At 41.2% G+C, this 25,630-nt stretch overlaps 2 protein-coding genes across 2 annotated transcripts in view; both read right to left on the bottom strand.

Moving 5' to 3' along the window:
• Positions 1-6,619: 6,619 nt before the first annotated feature.
• LOC121942819 (mucin-5AC-like) lies at positions 6,620-17,773 on the bottom strand. The gene is made up of 4 exons (XM_042486085.1): positions 17,325-17,773; positions 16,359-16,746; positions 14,389-15,162; positions 6,620-10,600 (listed from the first exon to the last, which is right to left on the bottom strand). The coding sequence occupies exons 1-4, from the start codon at positions 17,734-17,736 to the stop codon at positions 8,125-8,127; spliced, it is 4,050 nt and encodes a 1,349-aa protein (XP_042342019.1). The 5' UTR covers positions 17,737-17,773; the 3' UTR covers positions 6,620-8,124.
• A 24-nt stretch (positions 17,774-17,797) lies between these two features.
• The window catches only part of plekhg2 (pleckstrin homology domain containing, family G (with RhoGef domain) member 2), an 81,164-nt gene continuing 73,331 nt past the window's right edge, over positions 17,798-25,630 (bottom strand). The window contains exons 15-21 of the mRNA XM_042486878.1: positions 24,067-24,105; positions 22,925-22,932; positions 21,352-21,501; positions 19,974-20,102; positions 19,032-19,203; positions 17,918-18,820; positions 17,798-17,805 (exon numbers count right to left, since the gene is read on the bottom strand). Of these exons, the coding sequence (XP_042342812.1) occupies positions 17,798-17,805; positions 17,918-18,820; positions 19,032-19,203; positions 19,974-20,102; positions 21,352-21,501; positions 22,925-22,932; positions 24,067-24,105 (1,409 nt within the window). The remainder of the gene's footprint in view (positions 17,806-17,917; positions 18,821-19,031; positions 19,204-19,973; positions 20,103-21,351; positions 21,502-22,924; positions 22,933-24,066; positions 24,106-25,630) is intronic.

Below are 25,630 nucleotides of genomic sequence, written 5' to 3'. Positions count from 1 at the left end.
CTGAGGGCCCCTGAAGGTTCATATGTCAAAAGCATGTCAGAGATATATTTTGGCGCTGAGCCACAGATTGATTTGTAGAGAAGCAGCGAGATTTTGAATCAGTTCTCTGAGTGACGGGTAGTCACTGTGAGGATTTTAGGACTGGAGTAACGTGCTCATATTTCTGTCAGGACTCTCAGCAGCTTTCTGAATAAGCTGAAGTTGCCGAACACTTGTTCTGAAAGGCCTGCGAGCAGACCGTTGCGGTAATCTAACCTACTGTAAATAAAGGCGTGGGTGAGCCTTTGACATGATTCCTCTGACTCAGGAAATGGTTTTTTAACGATAGTAGGCAGATAAAGTTACTAACTTGATGACTGGAAATTTAAATCAGAGTCCAGGATAACCCCGAGGTTTCGTGCTCGACTGAGTTATGAGAGAGAGGGATTCAGGTGAGAGCCGATACTCTGCCTTAGTATTTGACACTGTCTTTCGGTGTTTCATACGCGGATCCGGATCTCTTGCATCCTCAAGTGACGCTGTCTGTGCGCGTTGCATGTGGACGCGCCCGGTGCCGTCCACTGGTGTATAATCACTACGCCACCAGTTCTGTCCGACATGTTGTCGTGTGACGCCGTGCAGCTGGGCCGGAGCGCTGGCCTCTCTCAGAGCTCCATGACAAGCTCCTGATATTCAGTGAAAGTTTTGGCATCTGGTTTATTTTTTTGCGACAATCCCCGAGCAAATCTGGTGAGAAAACACACTAAATACTAGGGGTATTAGGGTATAAAAGGGGTATTCAACTAATTATTAATATTTGTTAAACTTTAATTAAACTTTCCAGCATTATATAAAAATTAAAAGCTCCATCTTAAACAAACTTCAGGTAAATTGAAGCACATTGTGCTGATAATAGGCCAACCTCTGCTGACTGCAGGACTCTGACTTCAGCTTCTGTCAAACTTCTGTGCTGTTAATCATTTTACTCAGGAATTAAAAACTTTGAACTCATGTGCTTGTGGCCCCGGGCCCCCAAAACATTACATCTGCCCTAATAACACCTCTGCCCTCGCTGTGTTTTGGCGTGAGATTTTCCTCGGTGTCATAAGAGCATGAGACAGACATATGTCGGACATGTCTGCACTGGAGTGGGCTGTTGGACATGTCCATCCTAGAAGGGACTGTCGGACATGTCTGCACTGGAGTGGGCTGTTGGACATGTCCATGTGTTGGAACATGCTATCGCACATGTCCACGCACTGGAACGGGTTGTCGGACATGTCCACGCGCTGGAGCGGTCTGTCGGACATGTCTGCGCTGAAATGGGCTGCTGGACATGTCTGCATGCTGGAATGGGTTATAGGACCTGTTGGACATGTCTGCGCTGGAGTGGGCTGTTGGACATGTGCGTGCTGGAGCTCCTCAGTGCAAACTCCTTTACTACAGTCAAAATGGATTCAGGTCTCCACTGATTTGCAGCTGCAGCAGATCCCCTCTATGGTGGCTGGTTCAACATGATCTGGTTTCTAGGCTACTTAATGTGCAAGGTCTCAGTTTTCATTTTGTAAAATCTCACGTGAGGCAGGAAAAATCTTAAACAAGGTTTACTTTGGAATACAAAAAAAAAAAAAAAAATTAAAATTTTGTATGTTGTTTTGAAAGGTTATATATGAATAAAATTTAATTAATTCAATCAAGTGATAACATTCAGGAAACGACATCTAGATGGGTGGGCAAAGAAAAAAAATTTAAACAAGGACGCTTTTATCTTTTTTGATACTTCCTCTGTGCAGAAATACACTGACTGGGGATCGCTCCGGTTCCACGCTTTGGGACACGCGGGGATTATTTTTGGAAATATGTGAGTATGCTGCTGGACATTTTCTGACTGGGTCAAATGTCAGCGTGAGAAAAGTGGAAAAACATACATTTCCAGTAAAGACAGAAGTGCTCCTGCTGCTGTAATTGTGAGAACGGACTGAATGACCAATCCATCAGACAAAATTCAGTCCAGATGTTCCTCGATATCATCAGAAACAGCACTTTGGTGCTCCCTGCTAGATGCTCTCCTGTGACCACAATTTCTCTCCTCACAAGTTATTCTCTGGAACAACTGCGACTACTCATTAAAAACACATTTTTTATTTCCTTAACTGTTTCAAGAAGGTACTTTTAGCCTTATTCTCCAGCTTTTTGATGATTCTGCCGATTTGATTTCATACAAACAATAATAAGAATTTAACTCCTTGACTCGTGCCATTCAAAATTGAAAAATTCAGCTTATGAAAAGTCACCCGAGTTAAGGTAACACTGACATAAATCAGCCTTTATTCACGTCGGACGGACTTAGACTAACATAAATTGCGACAATAATCAGATTCTGCGATATTTTCAAAGAAGGAAAAAAACTGTAGCTAATGACAAGTTTTTTCTGAAAACTCACATTAACAATAAATGAAAGCTAAAGAAGTCCGATTTTTCAGAAGAATATCGCCCACTCATCGCCTTATTGTTGAGTTCACAGATATTGACACTTTCTGCTCCTTTTGCAAACACAACACAGAAACTATACAAATTTATTTTCTGAACATGAAACATATTAAAAAAAAAATATTTTTGGACAAACAACGGCAATCTCATTTGTTTTAAAGCATTAAACTCAGTCTTTAACCTGAAGATAATATCATCTGTTATGATCAAATTCAGAACAATATGGTGCTCTTGAATATTTTATGAATTTTGTTTGTTAAACTCTTCTTTTTTTCAATTCACAAACTGAAATCTTCTAAGTTTGTATATTTCCTCCTGGAAGTGAAAGTTTTCCTAAAGACAAAGCTTCATTTAAATAAACAAAAAAAGTGCTTTAACAAAAGCTTTTGAAAGTTATGCTGCTATTTGAATTTATTATTTATTTCATTATTTTTTTCATGCATCATAGTTTTTTAATTCCCTAAGCTGTTTATTTTTCATGTTATTTTTTTGTTTTGTATTTTTATTTACCTTTTTATTGTCTAATCTGTTTATTATTCTTGTTAATTTTTTTGTTTTCGTTGTTGGTTTCTTCTTTGTGTTTTTTGTTTTTACCAGTTTTATTTTCTAATTTGTTTATTTGCTTGTATCTTTTTTAAAATTAAATTTTTATGCTGCAAATTTTACCTTAAATAATCTTTCAGATATATTGTTTTTTGATTTGTGCTGTAACTGATGCTTTTGTATATGTTTGGCTTGTCAAAAAAAAAAATTGTCTGCTAGAATAAAACATCTCAAAAAGTTTTGTTCATTATCTTTTGTCTCACAGACTACATTTTAATCCAACACAGAGGTTGTGGAGATTTCATTCTGCCCCAAAAAGAGAAGAATGATTGAAGATAATTAAAGTTAATAAGAGGATAACGGTGTTGTTTCTCATGAGAACATTTAAATCACTACTGGATCTCCTGAGAATGTGCTGCGTTATTCCTGGAAAACAAATTACAGTAATTTCACAGATGATGCAAAAGTAAATGTTTTTCAGCCAAAAAAAACACCACAAAAAACGCGTTTTTTAAAATTGGGTTTATGTTTTTTAACGAACATTGATAATGAATCTGTCAATCTAAAATGATTATTCTGCATTTAATGGCCAATCAGGTACGTTTCCTCCCGCTGATAGCAGCTAAAAGCCACATTTTAATGCTTTTACTCGAAGCGCTTTAATGGGGACATACTTCACGAAAAAAATCATGTTAACTCATCATGACATCAATTAAAAACTAACAAAAAACTTACTCCCTTCCCTAAACTGTGTCTATTAATACGTAATTTATTATTATTTTTTTTTTTTACCTCTATGAAGTTGGGCTTTACACACTATTTGCACATTTTCTCTTTTGTTATTGCTCTTTTTATCTTTTTGGCTTTTTGTTTGTTTATTTTCAGTACATATCTTTATTATTTATTATTATTATTATTATTATTGTTATTTTATTTTATTCTATTCTGTTTTATTCTATGTTAAGTGCCTTTGTATATATATTTGCATTATTTTGCCTTTTGAATGAATATTTTTCTCAGTTGCTGCTCTCTTATTTGCTGCTGTAACGAAACAATTTCCCTCATGGGATTAATGAAGTTTAACTTTTTCTATTCTATTCTATATTCTATTAGTCAGAGCTGAAAAACAGCAAGTTCCCATTAAACCTAAAATAAATAAATGCGTTTAAAGCTCTTACCTTTGTGAGAGCTGCAGCGAGGAGGACGGCTGCAGAGCGAGCGGCCGAAAGCCGAGGTCAAAGTCAAAGTCTGCGGGTCAAAGCAAAACCGAAACTGAGCTGCACATAAGAGAAAGATAAGATACTGGCAGAGCACAAACTCACTGATAAATTAACAGTTCACTCTGCTGCAGCGTTTGAAGCTGTTTAAAAATTCTCAAACAGGATGCCCGCAGCAGGCAGAGTTTTCTTTTTGGATTTCTCTTATCTGTTGTGGAGGCAGGAAGCAAAGATAAACAGTAAAAAAATACTAAACAAATCAGTAAAGTGGCCGGCCTGTAAAGCTGCGGGCAGGGCGTGGACTCACGGGAGGAGATTTTAAAACAAACAAAACAAACCATGGAGGTATGCACAGAGTTCAAAACAGAAAACAGTCAATGAAAATGATTACTTCAAACTCTCTTATCATCCAAGTTCGATTCGTAGTTGGATACTTTGAGCAAACGGACAAGTTCAAATTAAATAAAAAACATGAGGAGTTTTGATTATGCACCACATACCTTTATTTCCGTACATCTCTGATTCTACGAGGGTTTAGTTAATATTTCCCTTTTCACCAGTTCCCAAAAAACATATTGATCTCTCCACTTTGTCACCAGCGCCCTGCAGGAAACACCTTTGTTATTTTTTTGCATCAATTTGACCTCCACGTGTTTTTACAGCCCGATGTTTCAAAATTTCGATTGTTTTAATTTTTGTTTAAAAGGCTTTTTTTGTGTTCATGATGAATTGAAAAAGAATTGGAGGAAAATTAGATTGGATTTAAAAAAATACAATTTCAGTTTTATAAACCTATGTTTACATGCACAAAATAATCCAGTGTTTGTCCGCGTTAGAAAAAAGACAATCTTCCCACTGAGCTGTTCACGTCGAATTAAATAATAAACATTTCGATAACGTTACCATTTACGTGCAGCTGGTGTTGCAATATCAAAACAAAAGGTCGCCGTTGCAATACTTGCTTTTGTCTGAAAACCTGTTTCATGATAATGAAAAGTAGAAGTGTTTCTTCTCACGACCAGAAATGTTGACTTTTTCTTCGGACTTGCATCTCTACCCCAGCGACGAATCCTCGTACAACAGTTCGAATGATATCTAACGATTAGCGTCCAACAATGGCGTGGCATTAAGTACCATACTCGACGGTTTAGAAAAGTAAAGTTGCGTAGATTAGGTTTAGAAAAAAATAAAGTTACTTAGGTTATGATTGGGAAAGTAAAGCTAAGACGGTTAAATTTAGGAAAGTAAAGTTACGTAGATCAGGTTTAAAAAACGTTACGTTAGGTTGAGTTTGGGAAATCTACTTACGTTAATTTTAGGACGGTAAAGTTATGCAGGTGAGGTTTACACAAGTAAAGAAAAGTAAGTTAGGTTTCGAGATGAAAAGCTACGTAGGCTAAGTTTAGGAAAGTGACGTAGCTTTAATTTAGGAAAATTAAGTTACGTAGGTTAAATTACGTAAGTCAGGTTTAGGAAAAGAAACATGCTGACAACAAATCTTAGAGTCTAGTGTTTTTCTTGCCGCCACCCTCTTCGTGTTTACACGGACGTTTGCGATTTAAAATCCGTCCCTCTTTACTCTGCACCGGTCACACTGATAATGTGGGTTATACACAAAATACGTGCTCGCGGTTACATGGGTCACTTTTCGTAGTCCGACCACAGCCCTGATGAGCAAACTGTTGGTGAAAAGGTTTGTGCGCAACACAAAACCGTCCGTAAACGAGGCCGCGCGTCACAAACTGGAAAAACCCCGGTTGGTTCACATATTCTGAGCGCGCTGACCCGAATGATACCGGCACGTGCCACGTCTCAATTGGAAAATGTTTGGAATAACGCCCAATTTGGAAAACTGTCACATTCAGAGTAACAGTGGAATATTATTGTGCATGTAAAAACAGCTGCTAGAAACATTTTTGAAGCCGTGCTCATCGCCAGAGGAACTGTAAATGGTGTGAATACTGTTTTCTATTACCCAGAAAAGGTCGGGTTTTTTTACGTTGGGGCGTTAAATCTAGGAGAAAACTGTGTTTTATCTGATCTGCTTCTTTTAAAAATCTGGGAAAGTTTTATTGATAAACAATAAGATTTAAACACTATATAGCCTCATGCATTATTACTTTGAAACCTGAGCAAATCGCTTTGAGGAAGAAGGAAACCAAATTAACAAATTAACAAGAAAAAATTAGCCAAAAAGAAAAAAAAGGAAAAATGTTACAAGAAAATTATCTGAATCTAAGAAAAAAATTAAAAATTAAAAATAAACAAGAAAATGACCCAAAAGTGTTGAAAATTAAAAAAAAAAAAGTATTTATTTTATAGATGTTGTTATTTTTTCTTTACCATATGATCAAATATAAAATTATTATAAATACAATTTTCTGGACATTTTTCCCTATTTTTTGGGATAATTTTCTGAGAATCCTCCCCTCTTTTTTAAAATGCGTAGGTCATTTTCTTGTCACCCCTTCAAGACATCAAATCAATACACTTAAGTTTCAAAGGCTCAAACAGTTTGTGTGGTTTGAACACAAGATGACTGATGTGCATCCAGGTTTCAAAGGGTTAATAATATTTCATCAGGCAGCATTTTTCACCTAATTTTCTTTTGGAGCTCAAGGTTTCTGAAGGGCAGCAACGACAGGAGAGAGCGTACAGTCGATAAACCAGCTGAATACATCAAAACGGGAACAGACAGCATTAAAAACACAGATATTGGCCTGGTCTGAAGTTAAAGGAGAACTTACCAGACGCGTCATTTTCAGACACAAACACACACACTCACACACTCTCTCTCACACACATTTGGTTCACGCACCCAAGAGCTGAGGACACTGTGCAAAATACCATCATTACTTTAAGGATAATAAGTGCCAAAGAGAATAAGACTAACTTCATAAATAAACAATAAAATAAAATAAAAAAAGAATAATAATGGTTAAAAGATAGATTATTAATATCCACAGTTACCACCAACCTTAAAAACTGGCCCCAAATAGCCTTAAATGATGTTTGATCAACAATAGAAAAGAAGAAGAATTAAAAAATACATTAAGTAACTGTGATTGCATACAGCACTGGTTGGACACTTGACCTTCAATCGTCTGTTATTGCAGGTTTAGCAAAAATGCTTAAAGTTACTAATTTCGGCATCTATTCCTACGAGTGTAAAATGAGTTGTTCCTCCGAGACGTCGTCACATCCACAGTAAGAGTCCAGAGCTGTTCAGACGGGAGAACTGAACAAGAAACCGACGTCTGACTGCTCGACGCTGCGAAACCAGGCGTGTAATCCAATTTTTTTACTACATCACATCCAGCGGTGGACATTCAGCGATTTGAGTGCTCATCCAGCACGATCACAGTGAAGTGATTCATTTTCATCGACGGCAACATATATTTCTTAACTTTTTTTTTTTTTTTTTTTTTTTTTACAAAAAGCAATCGTGTTAGCATCCATTCAAAGTCATAGGCCCGGGTTGAAAAATGCGTGCAGGTAGGATTTCCACTCGTGGAAGGTCATCTGTTCGGAAGATTTGAAGCATAGTCCGCGTTACATCTGATCCCACCACACGGAGAGGATCAGTGTGGAATATGGATGAAAACATTCATTATTTCCCTCAGAGGTGAACTCATCCCTAAACTGAAGTACCCAATCCTTTGCTATCTGCTATTTTCAGCGTGGCGGACTCATGGAGTTAAAAAAGGTTCACGATAAACCGGGGAAAAGCTCTGGAGGTCTGGCCGCTGACTAGACTATTGAAGCCACAAGTTCTGGTGCTTAATTTGGATAAATGCACAAGTGCACCTCACTGATGTCTTGTTCTTTCCTTTACCTGCCTTTTTTGGGCCCTTCTTGTCTTGTAATCCAAAGAAAGAAAGGTGCCTTTTTTAGTTCACAGTCTGTGACAGTTCTGAGAAAGAGGGGGAGGAAGGTGTGAAAGTCCGTTGATGCTTACTCTTCTCGTCATTTGTCCCTGTCCTGGTCCTCCGGATCCACCCTGCAGGGTTTGAGTCAGGCTGACTTGGGCGGTGCTGAAGGAAGTAATGCGGCCACTTCCAGCGATCTGGAGGTTGACCGTGGTGGCGTAACTGGTCTTCTGGTTGCCTTGTTTGGTCGGAGATGAAAGGGCAAAAGGTAGCGGTGATGATGAAGGCAATGGAGAAGGGACTGTGGGTACAGGAGGTGGTGTGGATTGGTAGTTGTGGTTTTGGAAGGGGGCAGGTGGAGGGGAGGCGACGCCCGAGGAGGAGAGAACCATGCATGAAGACGAGAGGTTTTGTTCACATGAGGGCCGGGCAACGTAGGCGCAGATCAGCTGGCTGCGACAGTTACCCTCCTCTAACTCCAGGTCTCCCCACTCTGTCTGGCCGTGTGATGAAACAGGAGAGGAGAGGAGCGTGTGGGACAGCGAGGACAGAGGAGAAGGAGAGGAGGTGATGATCGTAGAAGCAGTACTTGCATCAAGGCTGTCAGTTCCGTTGTATTTGTTTGAAAGCTCTCGCACATCTGGCCAGGGGACGCTGGTGAAATGTTGCCCACCAGCGCTGCCCTTCCCTGGGGTAAGCCTGCTGGGTGACAGTGGGGATTGAATTCCAGCGCGAGGGCTGAGGCAGGACGGCGAGCTGCAGTACGAGGACCACCCACTCCTCGGACTGGTTGGACACGACTCCTGCTGGTCAAAAGACGCTCGACCACTAAAACCAAGAGACCTGCGGTTGCTTTCAACCCAAGAGCGGCGCAGCCCGCTAGGGGTTCGGACAGGACTAGGGGGTCTGTCTGCCAGGTTGGAGGAGAAAGACCTGCGGAGGGTAGCTTGGGAGGATGCAGAAGGAGAGGACGCCCTGGAACTCCGCAAAAAAGAAGAGGAAGTGGCGTTCTCCAATGTTGGTGAGCCAGTTGAGGAAGAAAAGGAAGGAGAAGCAGAGGAAGAAGCTTGTCTCGGGTTTCTAGGTTGAGGCGCCGCAACGTTATTCGTCCAAACGTTCACAGACACGCCAATAGGAGGCGGGGAGAGGATCTGAGGGCTTAAGTAAGACTGCACAGAAGAGGTCTTAGGTAGCTCCAGAGTGAGACCTAGTGGGTTATGGGAGCTCGCACCTCCAACCCGAGTGCTCCGAGGATGGGGTGGTTTGTTCGCCATGGGTGAGGAGTAATTATGTTGAGGAGGTGGGGAGCAGAGGCGAGTAAACGAAGTGGGAGTTGGAGAGGGAGACGGCGACTGAACTCGTGAGCTTGGCTCGGATGCAGAAAAAGGCCGAGCTACACGGTTGTGCGACCCCGTCCAGAGAGGATCGTGGGTTTGTTGCATTACTGTGGCGTTACCATTAGCAAGTGGCGCGTTCTGTGGACCAACTGACCAACAGCCATTACTGATGGCGTGATTATGCATGGTGTTATTATTGTTGTTGTTGTTGTTTGCATTCTGTGATGAGTCAGATTTGGAGTGAAGGAACGAGGGACGAGGGGAAGGGGAGGAATGCGGCAGAATCATAGATGGGGAAGGGGAGCGCTGGGAAAGAGTTGGAGACTGCATGAGAGACGGCGAAGGGCAAGAGGACCACGGGGAGGACGACGGACCCCTTGGATGCTGGTACCCGTCTTTAGCGCATCCTAGCTGAGCATACGCAGGCGTGCCGGAGCCCTGCTGACTGGGAGGGAGTTTAGGTGAAGGGGAGCGCTGTCGTAGATGAGAGGAGGGTAAAGAAGGTGTGGAGGAGGGGCTTTGGTTCACTGCGTTTACGGGTTGTTGCAGGGCGTTGTTCTTTTTCGCCATACTCTGACTGATGGACTGGCTAATACAGGAGGCAGCTAAAGATCTGGTGAAAGCAGAGGAGGAAGCGATGGGGGAGGAGCACGGGGGAGAGCGGACAGAGGAAGGCAGCGTAGGGGAGGAAGGAGGACCTGCTCTTATGGATGAAGACCTCCCAGAGGAGGAGGAGGACGGAGTGAAAGCAGGGAAAGGTGAAGAAGAAAAAGCAGGAGGAGCTTGCACTGAGGTACCCCTCACAGAGGAAGGAGTGGAAGAAAAACAAGGAGGAGCCCTGGACACAGTGTTCAGGGAGGTATCCTCCGCAGATACAGTGGTGGGAGAAGATGCTGGAACGACCCTGAACGGTGAGGAGCAGGGAGGCGCTCGGACCGAGGAGGAAGGGAGAGCTTTGACAGGGGAAGGGGAGCGGTGCCTGAGGCTGGGTCTGAAGGCCGAAGGGGCCGTGGGGAGCTCTGCGTCCTCGCCGGCGGTGCCAAAGGCTGGGTTTGTTCTCTCCATCAGGCTGGAGGGTCTGGAAGATGGGCGGCTGCCTGGAGGGAGGCTGGAAAATGGTGGACTGTTGGGGCATCGTGAGTCCTGCTGGTCTGGTTCCCTGGACCTGACAGACAAACACAGATTAAAAAAGACATTTTTAAGCCGTTTCCTAGGATTGGGTTTGTTTTTTTTGACTGTCAATGTCAGGACATATCCAGGGTTTTAGGACATTTCTCAGATTTTGGACATTCTAAGGATTTTAGGGCGTTTCTAAAATTTTATAACATTTCGCCACCGTGCCGTGCTCTAAATAACCGAAAGGTACATTCCAGGAGCGCTCCAAATTTACCACCGGGCCAGTTTGTGCCAGAGTGCGCTCCGGCACTCATCGTGTTTCTAAACATGACCTCTGAACTTAAAAAATGTTTCACTGTGTCACTGGATGGTGAGTTTACTGAATGCTTTGTTATTGATATTACTTCAGCAGACAGTCAGCATAACGCTGAACATGCAACACGAGCCGGGATGCACCCGTAGGGTTAACTGGTAAACAGGGCGTGCCACATCTGGTAACGTCTACAGTAATGAAAGGAGCGCTGAGAAATTCCACTTTGACACGTTAAATTAGTATCAATTGATAGCTGTCTTTCATGCATGACTTTAAGGCATCTTGTTTTTGTTTGTGGCTTTTGTTTGTTTGAAACATTTTTTGCCTCAGGATATCATTACGTGATATAAATCGGGGATAAACACGTCAAAATCAACCCAGCTTCAGGAAACTGAAAAAACTAAAATGACTATTTCAAATTTGGACTGAGGCTAATGGTATTTGGGTTCCCAGAGGCTTTAAAAAGAGTCATTTATGTGGTAGCATGGCCAACATGGGAACTTTTGCTGTTGCTCTGCACCAGGTGCTCTCTACACAGGTATTAATTACACTTCATGTAGTTTTTGAAATATTTCCAATTCGAAACAAAGAGTGCCTGTTTTGTCTCTGCTGGGCGGATACGAGCTGGGAGAGGTTTTTCCTAATCTCTGCATTTTGATATGTCTACCTTTATAACTCTACACACTTCTTTTACATCTAGAGTTTGCATTATGTGCTAACTCTTGTCTATGCATGTTTTGAAGAGAAAATCCAAAATCGTGTGCAGTATATTTTAGTGTTTCTGTGATTACAAGAGGTGTCATCCAGAACAGAAAAAGACAAAAATAAGTGTATTTTTTTTTTTTTTTAGCATTTCAGATCTCCATTTAAGGGGCAGAAATTTTTAGGAATACCAACTGCAGCTGCTTTGAGTTTGTACGATGCTATTTGTGTTATTTTCCACTGGCTCAGAAAATCTTAATTTGCTTTTTGGCCACACACACACACAAACAGTTGAAGTGCCGCTAAAGCACAGCCAGTTTTGTGTGGCCAAAGGCAAGTTTTCTGCAGATAATGAGCCAAGGTGACATTCTTCTGGTGTTACTAATCTCTGGCCTTAACAACGTGCTTACAGTTTGGAGAAACCCTTCGGCGCATTCTTTAAACAACATTTGGCCTGACTTAACCTTGTTTTATCACTAAGTCAATCTCACTGCAGTCCGATTGAACAGCCACAGCCGTTCATTTTTAACATTCAGAATTTGTTTATGTGCTAAAAACACAAAACAATGGGCCAAACATCATTTGCATGGTGGCAGTTTACTTTCACGTCCAAAACGTGTGGGGTGGAGTTGGGTTTTTGGGTTGTTTTGTTTTAGGCCAGGGTTTAGGATCGGGTTTATACCTTCTGAGGAGATTCTTTGTTCAACATACAGCTTTATGAGTTCTGACTATCTTTCTTAGCTTTTGTTTTTAATTGTTGCAACATAAAATGCCAATAAAAGATCCTCAGCATCTTTCCACAGCAAAGTGTTACTGTTTTGCAATGTTTTATGCGCTATTTTGTAATGCATGAGCAAGTGAGAAATGCAAGCATTTTTGCAAAAATTTGGAAGGATAATTCATTATTCTCATTCAGTGTGGGGGAGGTTCAGGATTTGGGATTGTGCAGCATTATGCATATCTACATTATTTTATCTTGTGCCTGTTGGGGGTTGGGAGGGGGGCAGACTGGTTTTAGGATGCGGGAATGACTGTGGACTACTTTTTATAGCTGCAATTTTGAACAAATTTTAGATTTTTCTTGAGGAGGATAATAATATTTGTAACATTTTATGAACTGATGTTTTGTATTTAATTTAATCAAATTCTGTCATTTATATATTTATTTATTCCATAACCCGCCCAGAAACTACAGGCGGGAAACAGCAGCTCTGCTAGAACCTGGTTTAATGCATCTGTCCTTGTTTTATATAAAGTTAATGTTTCATTGTGCACTGTCCCTGTCTCAAAAAATTACATTACTTTGAAAACCAAAGGTAACTTGTTCCATTGATAATAACAAACCTGTTCTTAGTTTGTACTACACTAATGTTACCAATAAACATGCATAATTAAAAAAATACTTCACCAACAAAATGAACATTTGCATATCAGTTACAGCATGTCACGTTAACTTTGTTTTACGAGCATGTCTCCACGGTGAGCATACAATCCAAAAATCATTCTTAATGAATTGTCCTAAACAAGGACCACATTTAACAAAAGCAAAAGTTCATCTATTTAAAAAATCTCACACAACTCATGCAGTTCAGGCCAAGTCTTGTTTACCCAGTCGTCTGTGCAGAACTTTCCAAACACATGCATCATTTACTAAACTTGACCCATGAGCGACACCCACAGCGTGCCTGAAAACTGCATCATGTGCCCATGCATGTGCCTAGGCCCGAAACTTGTCTGTGCATGAGACTGTTTTTACTGACATGTTTTAAATATTAAGGTTTCAGTGAAAATGCCAAAACTTTTTTAGATTTCAGATTGACCGTGGAGGCATGCAAGAAAGTTTTCTTCATGACGTTAAAGTAACATGGGGTGAATAATTGATGAACAAATGGTCATCTTGCAGGTGAGGTCATTACCTGTTAATTACAAGTTAAAAAACTTGTACGTTTTGGTGCACTCGTAAAAAACGTGGAAGCCTTTGTCACGCTGACTTATCTCTTGTCAACTTGTGCCTCCTGTTCTCTGGGTGTGTTTTCCGGTTTGTCAATCAAGGATGTTTGTTAGTGTTCAACCACCATGTTGCATGTTGTGTAAAACAGTTTTACTTTTGTGTAAAACATAAGAGAACTGTCTTGCATGGCTTTAAGCAGTAATTTGTTTTTGGCTAATGTGAGGTATTTTGTCACACACTTCTGTGCCTTCATAAACAAAAACTTGCTGTTATGTTTTTGTGTTGTTTTGATTGGTGAAACTCAGAAATTAATAAGATGTTACAAGAAAATTACAGAAAAATGTGAAATTAAAAAAAAAATGTTTTTTTTTTCAGTTTGTGGGATATTTCTTGCGAAGTTGTTGATTTTGTTTTTACTGTATTTTGAAAGAAAACAAACCATTTTTCAGCTTTCAGAGGTCAAAATGCATGTGAAAGGTGTTTAAATGCAGCATACATATGTTGCGTGTCGAACGTTGAAAAAATGGATAACTTTTCGGTGTTGCACATTTTGTGTGTACTCTACGCTTTACTTGGTACCATCGTCTTGTTTTGTTTTCTTCTTTGTTTTTTCCTGGAATTCTTCTACGAATTGATGCTGTTCGACCTCCGTGTAAAAGCACGGGACTATGGTGCGTGTGGGACAACGCAAAGGCCAGTTCAGGTCCGGCTGAGGCATTTACACAAAAGAGTAAATCCCCCAACCGCATTACCTAAGTGTGTTTTATGTGTGTTTACCTCAGCAAAGTTTTGGACGAGGGAACCAGGTTGATGCTAACTACAAAATACGACCCACTCTAAAGTCAGTGTGTTTGAATCTTCGGTGACATACCTGGAGTTAGGCGGAGCCTGTTTGCTGATAGCAGACGGAAGGTGCTGCGGCCTCTGGCTGGTGAACGTCGGCAGACAGTCTACAGACTGCACTGACGCAGGACGTGGTCGGGCCAGATTTGACTCTGAAGTTTGAAGCGATGACCACGGACTCGGTGCTTGGTGATCCTCTGGGGTTTCTGTACGACTGGAGACCTGTGAGGGGTGCAGTGGAGTGAGCAGGTCTCCGGGGGACCTGCAATGAGATGTGTCTTCTGTAAAAACCACTGCTGAACCTTGTAGAATCATCTGGGTTTGAGGTGAATCGCTGAATGTCGTCTGCTCGCTTTCATCTTTCTTTGACGCCACAGAGACCCCCCCGGTGGTGGCGCCTCCCTCCACCAGGTGAGGCGTTTCCCTCTGGGCCTGCTCTCTGAGGTCCGGCCCCGTGGATCTGTGGTGCTCTGTCGGGGCCTGAGCGTGTGCGGATGCTATAATCAGGACCAGCTCTCCCGGGGATGCCTCTCCATCCGTGACTCCTGTGCGGATCAGGTATCCAGGCCCTGCAGGAGCGCTCGTCACATCTGTGCTTAAAATGCCACATTCTGGTGCATGTTTATCTTGGGCAGCGGGCAAATCCTGTTTGTCCTGCACATGTCCATCTTTGGACATGTCCCACTGTGGTATGCTGGGAGCAGAGATGTTTGGCTCAGAGTTTGCTGGCTGGTTAGTGATGTTTACACATGTCGAGTCCTCTCTGACTGAGTAAACAGGGCGTCTGCCACCCAGCTCCGACCTGCAAACAACCAGGAGGAGAATCAAACAGCGTCTTTACAGCATAAGCCCCGACTGTAAGAGTCACTAGGTAAAATATTTACTGGAAAATGACACAAAAATGATAATACACATGAAGGATGTTGTGCTGAAATCAGTAAACTGCATCTGATGCTGCAGTCACACTTACATAAAAACTTGTGTGTAGATTTTTCTACAAAAAGCTTTTGCACTCTCTTGCCAAATTTGCAGTTTCTGATGTGTGAGTCAGTAAAGATTCAGAAAATACTGCTTTATTAGTAAGATCTAAACATTTTAAAAGCAGCCCAGTAACCAAAAAAAAAGATGAATGTTAGAAACCACGGATACATTTCCACTTGTTCGCTTTTTATGTAGATTAATTGAAACTTTTTGTTTCAACAATGCTGTGTTTAATGTGTCGTTAAGTTTAGGCACAAAAAACAAAAAAAAACCAACAAAAAAACACTTAATGGTTAGGTTAACATCACATCCTGACTTAAAGCTTTGAAACTTCAACTAATTGTTTTAAATTCTTGCAAAAACAAGGTAGGAGGACATGAGCAACTTAGCTAGACATGGCCCAAAAATAAGCAAGAAAAATAAGTAAGAAATTACAAAAATAAGCATAAATATTACTAAAAATAAGCACAAAAAAGTAAATAAACACAAGAAAATGATTCCTTCCCCCCTCACAAAAAAATAAATCTTAAAAATCAGGCTATATATAACTTCTTTCTGTAACATAACTGGAATAAATAGAAATAAATAACAGGAATAAATAAATTAACTATATGTATTATTATAATAATTACAAACTTAGTTTTGTGGACTTTTTTCCTTTTTTAAATTTTTCCTCTTCAAATAAAAAGCTTTTTTTCTTTTTTTTTTCTTGTCAGAAAATTACCTAAAAATTACCTGGAAATAGATGCTTTGAACATATTAACAACTCTGTAACATCATTTTAAATATATAATTAGAATAATTATGAATATAGTTTTCTGGACATTTTCCCTATTTTTTATTTATTTCCCCCCTTAAAATATGTATATAAATATCTTTTTTTTTTCTTGTCAGCTTTTACTAATTTTCTGCGATGTGTGAGACATTTCCTGCCTTTCTCTCCATATTTAGAGGTTTAAGTACTTGTTGGGAAAAGAAAAGTGAGGTCGATCCGGGTGTAAAATGATCCACACACCTCTCTCTCTTTTCTCGGCCTCTTCAGGACTCGAATAAACCTCCCCGTTCACGATTGGCGTCGAGCGGCTGTAACTGGAAGAGCAGCACAAACCGGAGCTCTGACGTCTGGATGAAGTCTGCGACGGGTCGGCGGAGGGGCGTCGGGGGTCGTAGCTGCTCGCCTCGACCCGAACGGCTGACGCGTCTCCGAGCGAGGCGAGTGGAGGATCCCCAGGTGCGGTGGAGCTCTGGGAGTCTCGTTCTTTGGTCACGGCAGAGATGAAGTCCCTGGGCCTGGAGAGGGTGAATCCGTTGGTCTGATGGTGACAATCCGGCGTCAGCTGCTCTCTGACAAACATGTGACCGAACAGCAGAGGCTCACAGGGAGCAACCGCCGTCTCCCGGAAATCTGGAAATAAACGACAGAAAATAAATAAATACCTCAGTGACAAAATATAACTGAGCAGAGTTTGGTGTTCCACTTTTAATTTTCATTTTATTTTAATTTTAGATTTTAATTCAAGAGAATTGGCTGGATCTTTTTCAAAAACATGGAAATAAGGCAATGAGCAAGGAATAAAGAAACTGCCCAAAAGTTATAAGAAAATTACCTGGAAATAAATACACAAACAAAAACAATAACAAAAAAAGAAGGAAATAACCATGCAAAGTAATTGGCTATTAATATATGAAGAACATATAGAAATATATATATATATATATATATATATTATATACACACACACAGAAATGTTTTAAATTAATGTCAAGAAAGCTTACAGAAGATGAACAAATTTCAAAAACTCAAATCGCCCTTAATTCCCCCGACATGAATAATAATGTCTATAACTCAACTAAATCTTTAAATCTCAATAATCCAGATGTAACAAAAAGCCTGTTACGTTCTCTGGGTTCCATGTTATGCATAATTCTTAATGATTTTTTTTTATTCAAGAGCGAAATATTGTTGAAGTTATAGAAACCTACCGTTTGTCAGGCTCTCTGCTCTCTTTATCGTTTTCTCCTCCTGGGCTCTTTGGTCCTCCTGGCTTGTGGTTTGGGTCCGATCCTGGCTGTAAGTCCTGGTCTGGTTCTGGCTTTGGTACTGGGTCTGGCTCCACATTTGGTTTTTAGTTTGTATCTGCGATTGTTGCCTAGTTTGTGTTGTGGTCTGTCTCTGAACTTTGGTCTCGGCATGAGTTTGGGTTCTGTATTTGGTCTCTGAGTGGACGTTAGATTGACTGACTTCCGTCCGGGACTTATTTGAGGTCTGTGTCTTGCTCTCAGTTTGGGTCTGAGTTGAGTGTCCAGACATTGAGCTCCACGATTGGTTCTGCATGGTGCCGGCTCGTTTCTGATGCAGTGGGACCTTCATGGTACTGGCTTTGGCGCTGTACATCCGGCCATGGTCTGGACCTTGTTCAGAATCCGTTCCGAGTTTTCCATCAGCATGGGGTCCACTACGGGACTGGCCTCAAATAACCGAATACCAGTTACGTCCGATCCCATGCTCTCGAACAAGACTCGGTTGGCGGTGACAATCCTGGAGTGGCGGGACCATCGGCCCACTTTTATCTGACTGGGAAGACCCTCGAGGTTCCCGCTGGTCTTGGACTGTTTGGTTTTAGTCCAAGTGGACTGAGTTTTGGTCTCGTTTTTTTGCTTTATTTCCGTAGACGGCAGAGATGTCGGTGCTTCCTTGTTGCTCCCGGTTGGTTCTGCCGGGCCTGCTTGGTTAGGTTCACGCCCATTGATCAAAAACTGGTTTCCAGCGCTGCTTTTGATCATGTCCTCTCTGTGTTTGCACTGTTTTGGTCCCTCTTCGTGTTCCCCAGTAGCCACAAGACTCGTTTTGTCCTCCTGTTTGTCCTCCAGTCCTTCCTTTGATGGACCTTTGCATAGTTTTCCATTCATCTCAACTTCTTCTGCAACGGGCCTGTTTGGGTTCGACTGCAGATCCAGACCCGCTTGGTTTGGAGTCTCCTTGTCTTCCATCACGGCTGAAGTCGTTGAAATTGCATCAAAATCCAACGAGCTGATTGGTTTATCTGCCTGTCCGTCGCTCTCTGAGAGCAGATTTGGGGTAGAGATGGGACCAGTCGAGGGACAGGACTCCATCTCTTGATCTCTGTCGGTTGCTTCAGTTGCGTCACACTTGCATGGTCCGCCCTCTGGCTCCCCCTGGTGGCCGCTCACATCAAACCGTGACACCGACTCCTTCACCAGGCCGGATGGGATCTGTGAGAAACTGTTTCTCCTCCTTGATGCGGCTCCCTCTCCATGTTCGTCTTCCTCCTCCGCTGCCTCGTCCTCCTCAGCCTCGGCTGCAGCCTCGTAGTAACTCCGGATCTTTTCGATGATCTTCCGGTCGCGCTTGGTGAGGTGGGATCCTCTCGCCGGTGGCTGGCATCTCTGGAGGGGGTGATGAAGGAGGTTTGGGGGGGAGGTGTTGGCCTCCTCCCTGCTGTTCTCTCTTTCCTCCTCTGCGGAGACGGAGGGGTGACGATGTGATGTTGGGACCGGGATAATATTCTCTCCTTCTCCTTCATCCGTTGTTTTCTCCTCTTTTTCCAAAACTTCTCCTTTCGTCTCTACATCCACTTCCACTCCCTTTTCCTCTTCACTTGTTGCATCTGTAATTTCTTCATTTGTAGTCGTCTCATTGTCAGGTTGCTCCTCCTTTTCAGAACCCACCGGGTCGACTTTGGAGGCAGGTGTCATTCTCAGTCTCTGCTCTGTCCTGCTCCAGCTGCATCGTGGGTCCTTGGTCAGGACTGGAGGGGCAGGCGACTGGGGGCAGTGGGCAGGTGAAGTTGGTCTGGTTAGATGGAGGCTGGCTCTCTTTGGGCTGATCCAGGATCTGCTCCTGGAAGAAAAGTAAGACAACAGTGTCTTTAAATGTCTAGATTTAAAAGGAAAACCAAGAGAAAAAGTTAAAAGTTGAGTTTATTTTTTTTTTTTTACCAACATCAGTCCTAATCATGACTTGCAAATATTCATCCATTAGATTTTTAACCTTTTAAATGCCAAGTTTTTGTCATGATAAAGAAAAAAAACACAAAAAATTAATTATTTTCAATATACTGCATGCTGAGTAGATTTTTAAAATTATACTGACAGTCTGGGATATGTCAGTGTGTGAGTGTAGCTGCTGACAGTCTGGGATATGTCAGTGATCAGCAGCTACATTGACTGTGACAGGTCACCTAGTGGAAATAGCATGTATTTCCTCCATATACCAAATATGGTCAAAATGACCTCATCAGGTGGAAAATAGTCAAAATGACAAATTCAGAGTCAAAAGCCCAGAATGACACCCAGAAATAATACAAGTCCTGTTTTTCTGCTCTGATGGCTGTGGGATCAAAAATGTCAGTTTGAATGGGTTTCAATGGAGCATTTTTGGACCTGAACAGTCTGAATGTAACTATTTAGTTTCCACAGTGTATTTTAGACTTATTGTAGGAGCTGAGCTGCAAATTCACTGATTACACTCAAATACACAATCTGGACTACATTTAGGACACATGCATGAACAGACACACAATTATCAAAAAACCAAGAATGAAAAGTGTGTAAAATGCACCAACCCTAAAGGGTTAATAATAATAATAATAGAGTTTAGTGTATTCTCACTGTTGTGTCAGTACAGATGGCAGTGAGTCCCTCTCTGGCTCTGCTCTGGTTGATGAACTCCAGGATCTCCTCTGTGATGGACAGAGTGGGGGGAGGGCTGAGGGTGCTCAGCTCCTCCTCATCCTCTTCCTCCTCATTAAAGCAATGGAAAACGATTTGGATTAGGGGAAGGAGGCACATGGTGAGGTGTAGGACAAAAAAACATCACATTCACATGGGAAGCGAACAATGGACTCCTGCATGAAAGTCCGGGGTTTGTTGGATCCATCCACCGCCCCTCTCGCCTGCCCTTCAGGCACCTTTGTGCTCCTTATTTAACATTGTCAATGGCAGCGTTTTAATGTGACACCCTGCAGCTGCATATCATGCAGACACGACAGGTTCTGTCTGGCTGCGTTTTCAACTGATACCGATAGTCCACATGTTATGCTGCCGGCTGTCTGGTGGGGTATCTTAAGACCGTGAACAGTTCTGTCCAGACGCAGAAATTGCTGCAAAAGTGGTGGTATTTGACGACTTTATAATGAGACCTAGCCAAAAAAAAAAAAAATGCTGGTCAAAACGCAGCCCAGTTGTCAAAAGAAAATGTTCATTTCTGCAAACCACAAATATGGTACTCTTCATACTCATCATATCATAAGCTGCATACCGCGACTCAAGACCAATAAAAAGCAAAACCAGTTGAATTTGAGCAAGTCACTAATGTGTTTCCAGCAGCTTTTTAGCCCCCAAACACTGGTGATTTTCCGCAGCCTGTCCCTGGATTTTCTGAGATTGGGTGATGCCACCAAAACTGGGGATTATGCTACAAACGCGAATGGATATTATTTATTTATAATATAATAATATGTTTGAACAACAAAAGCACATGGAAGCCAACGCTAGGAAGTCAAAAGACGCACACGGTTAGGATTTGGCACATGGTGAGATGTACAGAAAAACATCACATTCAGATGAGAGGCGAACACCAGGTGAAAGTTCGGGATTTGCCGGACCCATCAAACGCCCCTCTGATCCGCCCTACGCCCTCTGGTTCCTTATATTACGTTTTTACAGACAGCTTTTCAACCTGAAGCCACCAACCCACGTATCATGCTGCCGTGGCAGGTGCCGTCCAGCGGCGTATTAAAACACCACATCGCCATGAAGGCGGCTCGATCATACACCAAAATCACTACGAAATCGGTATTTCGTAGCGGACTTTTTGAATGAGTACGGGCTGATCAGATTGAGTTCAATATCCAAGCGTACATCCGCGCAGGCCTTATTTGACGCTGATACCCAATCAAATCAAACGTCAAGTCCAACCTAATTTGAAACAAATTTGATGTAACCTAAATCACATCCTGTCACACCTCGTCCCATCACAGTAAAGTACCTCTTCCTCTCGGTTTGGCCGCAGCTGTGACGTCAGGCCCGACTCGCTCCTCTCGGCCTCCACCTCGATGACGGAGGACGCGAGCGTGCTGCTGCTGCCTGCTGAGCCCAGACTGTCCGCCTGGCACAGCTCGCCCTCGCTGCCCGCCTGCTACAGGAAGCACAAGAGACACAGCGTGAAAACAAGGTCTCCATTAACGTCCTCAGTCCAGTCCCTTTCTAATTCTGAGTTCAGGCTGTATCGCCAGATTTTGACAAAACTTCACATCTTTAACCCTTTGAAACCTGAGCAAATTAGGCTGATTGCTTTAAAAAATGGAAGGAAGGAAATGAGCAAATTAACAAGGAATTACCCAAAAACTGGCAAAAAAAAGGTAAAAGTTTTTGAGAAAATGACCTGAAATTAACACCAAAAAGGGAAAGATAATAAAGGTACAAAAAAGAGAAAAAGGCCTGAAAAAAAGGTTTCTAAACCAAAATAAAAATAATAAATATGAATAATAATAGCAATACTTTGACTTTAATCTAATTTTAAATATAGAATTATAACAATTATATGTCTAGTTTTTTTTTTTTTTTTAATTTCCCCTAGTCACTATTTTCTTATTTTGTTTCTTTCTTTTTAAGTTTTAAGTTATTTTCTTGTCATCTTTTCTTTTCTTTTTTTTATTTACAATTGAAGGGACATTTCTTACCAAGTTACTGACAAAGATTTTAGTACTTGCAAAAGTACTCAGTGCTGACCAAGAAAAATGATGTCCATCCAGGTTTTAAAGAGTTAACCCTCTGAAACCTTGAGTGACAGCTTGTGCTTTTTTCAGATGACTTTCACAAGTATTTCAACCTTTGAGCCAAAATTGGTGCAGTTTACTTCAAAAACATGGGAAAAAAGGCAATGAGCTTATCGCTAAGAAATGTTTTACAAATTGCAAGAAATTATTAGATTTATAAAATATTTTTTTAAAAAGCTAGGGAAAATGTTTTGAAAAAAATGTGAAAAACTGTATTTATATTTATCATAACTGCATATTTAAAATTATGCTATCCAATTATTATCGTTTTTAAGCACTTTTTCCAGTGCTTAATCTTTATTCTTTTGTTGCTCATTGCCTTTTTTCCATGATTTTGAAGGTAATAAAGCCAATTTGCTCAGGTGTCAAATGGTTAAACCATCACTGATTGTCTTTTTTTTTACTATTCCACCTCAGAAAAGTTGCATTTCTTTCTATAATCGGTATTCTACAGACTTCCTTTATTAAATTATTCCTTTTCCAAAGTCTTAAAAATCATCAGAAAATCCAAGAAATGTCTTAAAATCCAAGAAAGTTCCAACAGTCCTAGACGTGCTAAAATTTGACAAATGTCCTCAAGTCTTAGAAACATAAAATCCTAGAAATTTCCTAAAATCCAGGAAACACCCTTAAATCCATAAATATCCTAAAATCCAATAAGTGTCCTTAAGCCCTGAAAATGTTGTAAAATTCCAGAAATAACAAAAAATCAGTCATCAGTCAGTCTGTGAGTCTGCTAATCAGGATTTCCTTTTCACAGTCAGTGGAGCGCCAGACTCTTACCTTCAAAGCTGGTGGATTTCCCAGATGGCGGAAAAAAGAGGAGACAGAGGAGCATGATGTCGAAACAGGAGAGAGCAGAGAGACAGATGTTATCAATGACTTACTTTTGTTTGACAGATATTCCTGCACCCAACATGCACATTCACATTCACAAACGATGAAACTGTCTGCGATCTGTTGATTTAACAGGTCAGCAGGTGTGTTTTGATGTGTTGAAGTTGGCGGGCTGCAGGACAGCTCTGCAGAGCTGCACAAACACTGAGCTCACACTGCCAGAAACATCGTTAATAAATCAGAAGACCTGCCGTACAGAGCTTTTTTTTTCTTAACCCCTAATTGAACCCCAGACACTTTTTGAAGTCACTTCCTTAAATCTTAACCAATCACACCCAAATTTAGCACCCACAGTCTCTGGAACTAGACAAGCATGCAAACCAAATTTAAAGACTGACTTTTACTGTTTCCAATATATATCCACTAGGCAGGTAACAGGAAATTGTATCCTGGCTGAATCCTATTCCAAACTTTTTCATTTCACTTCCTCAAACATTAACTGATCGTATAGACTATCAGACTAGACAAGCACACACATTTGGGGCCTTTAACTATTACCATTTTTAAGATATGGCTATTAAAGAGGTGTCCACTGGGAAATGTTATCCCATACATAATCCCAACCTACAGTTTCTAATTCAACTTCTGCAAACATTAACCGATGGGGACCAAACTTGGCACACACGATGTATCCGACTAGACAAGCACACACACCAAATTTGGGGTCTTAAACTATTACTATTGCTAAAATATAGCCATTAGACAGGTGTCAAGCAGGAAATTTTATCCCATACCTAATCCCAACCAACACTTTTTCATACGTTAAAACTTACTTAAACTTAAATAAGTTCTTAAAACTTCTTCAAACATTCACAGATCAGGAACTTGATGCACATGATGGGACTACTAAAGCAGGCACACCCAATCAGAGATTTCTAATTATTACCATTCCCGAGATATGGGTAGGCATCTCACAGGAGTTTTTGTCCCTATACCTGGCCTGAACCCACACTTTTATCATGCAACTTCCTACAACATAAGCTGATGTGCCAGAATGTGTCTGAATTGAGAACTGGAAATGTTCTCACCATTGGGATGAAACGCTGCCTCGATGTCTTTAGCTGGAGCTGGAAAAGAAACAAAGGTTTCATGAGATCTGTATGCTCTGGATAACTGCAGTTTAATACTTGTTTGAACATTGTGTCATCCGGCTATGTTGCCAAATGTCTTTGTTATACAACACTAACAATTCATAGAGACCAGACGCTTTTCCATCACATATCACATTTCCCTTTTGGCAGGGTGCAAAAATTCTTCTGTGATATTATTCTAAATGTCAGCTAGACCCTTCATGCAGGCAAATACCAGTGGTCTTAAAACAATAGATCGTCTGTTCTCTGTGACTCTGTTCCTCATCTCATTTATTTACAGTAACGGACATAATCAGATTCTTTATCTTATTTTTCAGCTGGGTTTTATTATGTCTTTATGTCCTTTGATTTAAAGCACTTGGTGCATGTAATTTCTTTCTTGTAAACATATGGCTGCATTTTTTGTATGAAAGTTGTTATACAAATAAAGTTCATTATTATTATTATTATTATTAGTTTCAGCAAGAACAACTTATATCACACTGCGGAAATAGTGTGCTGCATTTAAAACCTCAGAGAAGTAAAAGTGTGTGCACTCATAAAAATTAAGGTTCCAAAATAGGTCTAGTTAGTAGCTTTATTTCTCAGAGTGTATTAGCACACTTGTTCATGAGTAAATGTACTTAGTTACATTTTAATTTTCGTTAATAGTGGGGAAGATGTTAATGATGTCATATCCAGATGTTGAAATGAGCAAGATGCGAGGGTCGTGTGGACCCTGAGCACTGACTGGAGGCTCTGCTCCTTGTAGCAATATGAACTTAGACATACGTATATATGTAGGGCTGGCTGATAAAATGATAATGATAGTAATTGCGAAATAACTTTTACTCGATTGAAATATGAGATATAGACCATAGAATGTCAATAGAACGAATTCCAGCCATGTTTTGACAGACAACATGAACAGCCAATGATAATAAGAATAGCACCGTGGAGAACCAAACGCAGTGAAGGACTTTGACTGTAGAACAGCTGAGTGTTTGACAGCCACAGCATTTCATTATAAAAATAATTGAAACTGACATTCTGAACCTCTGACCGACATAATCTTGCTCATCTTGGGTATTTCCGTTATTTAAAAATTTTGTTAATCCTTTCCACACAAGGGCTGCCAACTCCTACGCATCTGCTGTGTCTCCTGCTTTTGGGCTCTGTCTCACGCTCTCATGACATCGAGGAAAATCTCAAGCCAAAACACAGCGTGGGCAGAAGTGTTGAACAATCATGTAAAAAGTGAAGGACTTTGACTGTAGAACATCTGAGTGTTTGACAGCCACAGCATTTCATCATGGCGGATCAAACAGCCGATGGTCCGACAGCAGCGCAGTAAGACAGACAAACAGAGCGCAGCTTCTCCTCACAGCACCAAAGTGTCTGAAACAGACACATCAGCAGAGGTGAAAGTGACTTCTTTAGACTCTACAGACGACTTTGTGTTAGTTTCAGCTTTAATCAGACTTTGGATGAATTATTTAGAAACAGCAGGACGCATCGCTCC

The sequence above is a fragment of the Plectropomus leopardus genome, chromosome 5 (assembly GCF_008729295.1).
Source record: "Plectropomus leopardus isolate mb chromosome 5, YSFRI_Pleo_2.0, whole genome shotgun sequence".
Lineage (NCBI taxonomy): Eukaryota > Metazoa > Chordata > Actinopteri > Perciformes > Serranidae > Plectropomus > Plectropomus leopardus.
Note: the sequence above shows the minus strand (reverse complement) of the source record. Positions and strands in the feature narration are given on the sequence as shown.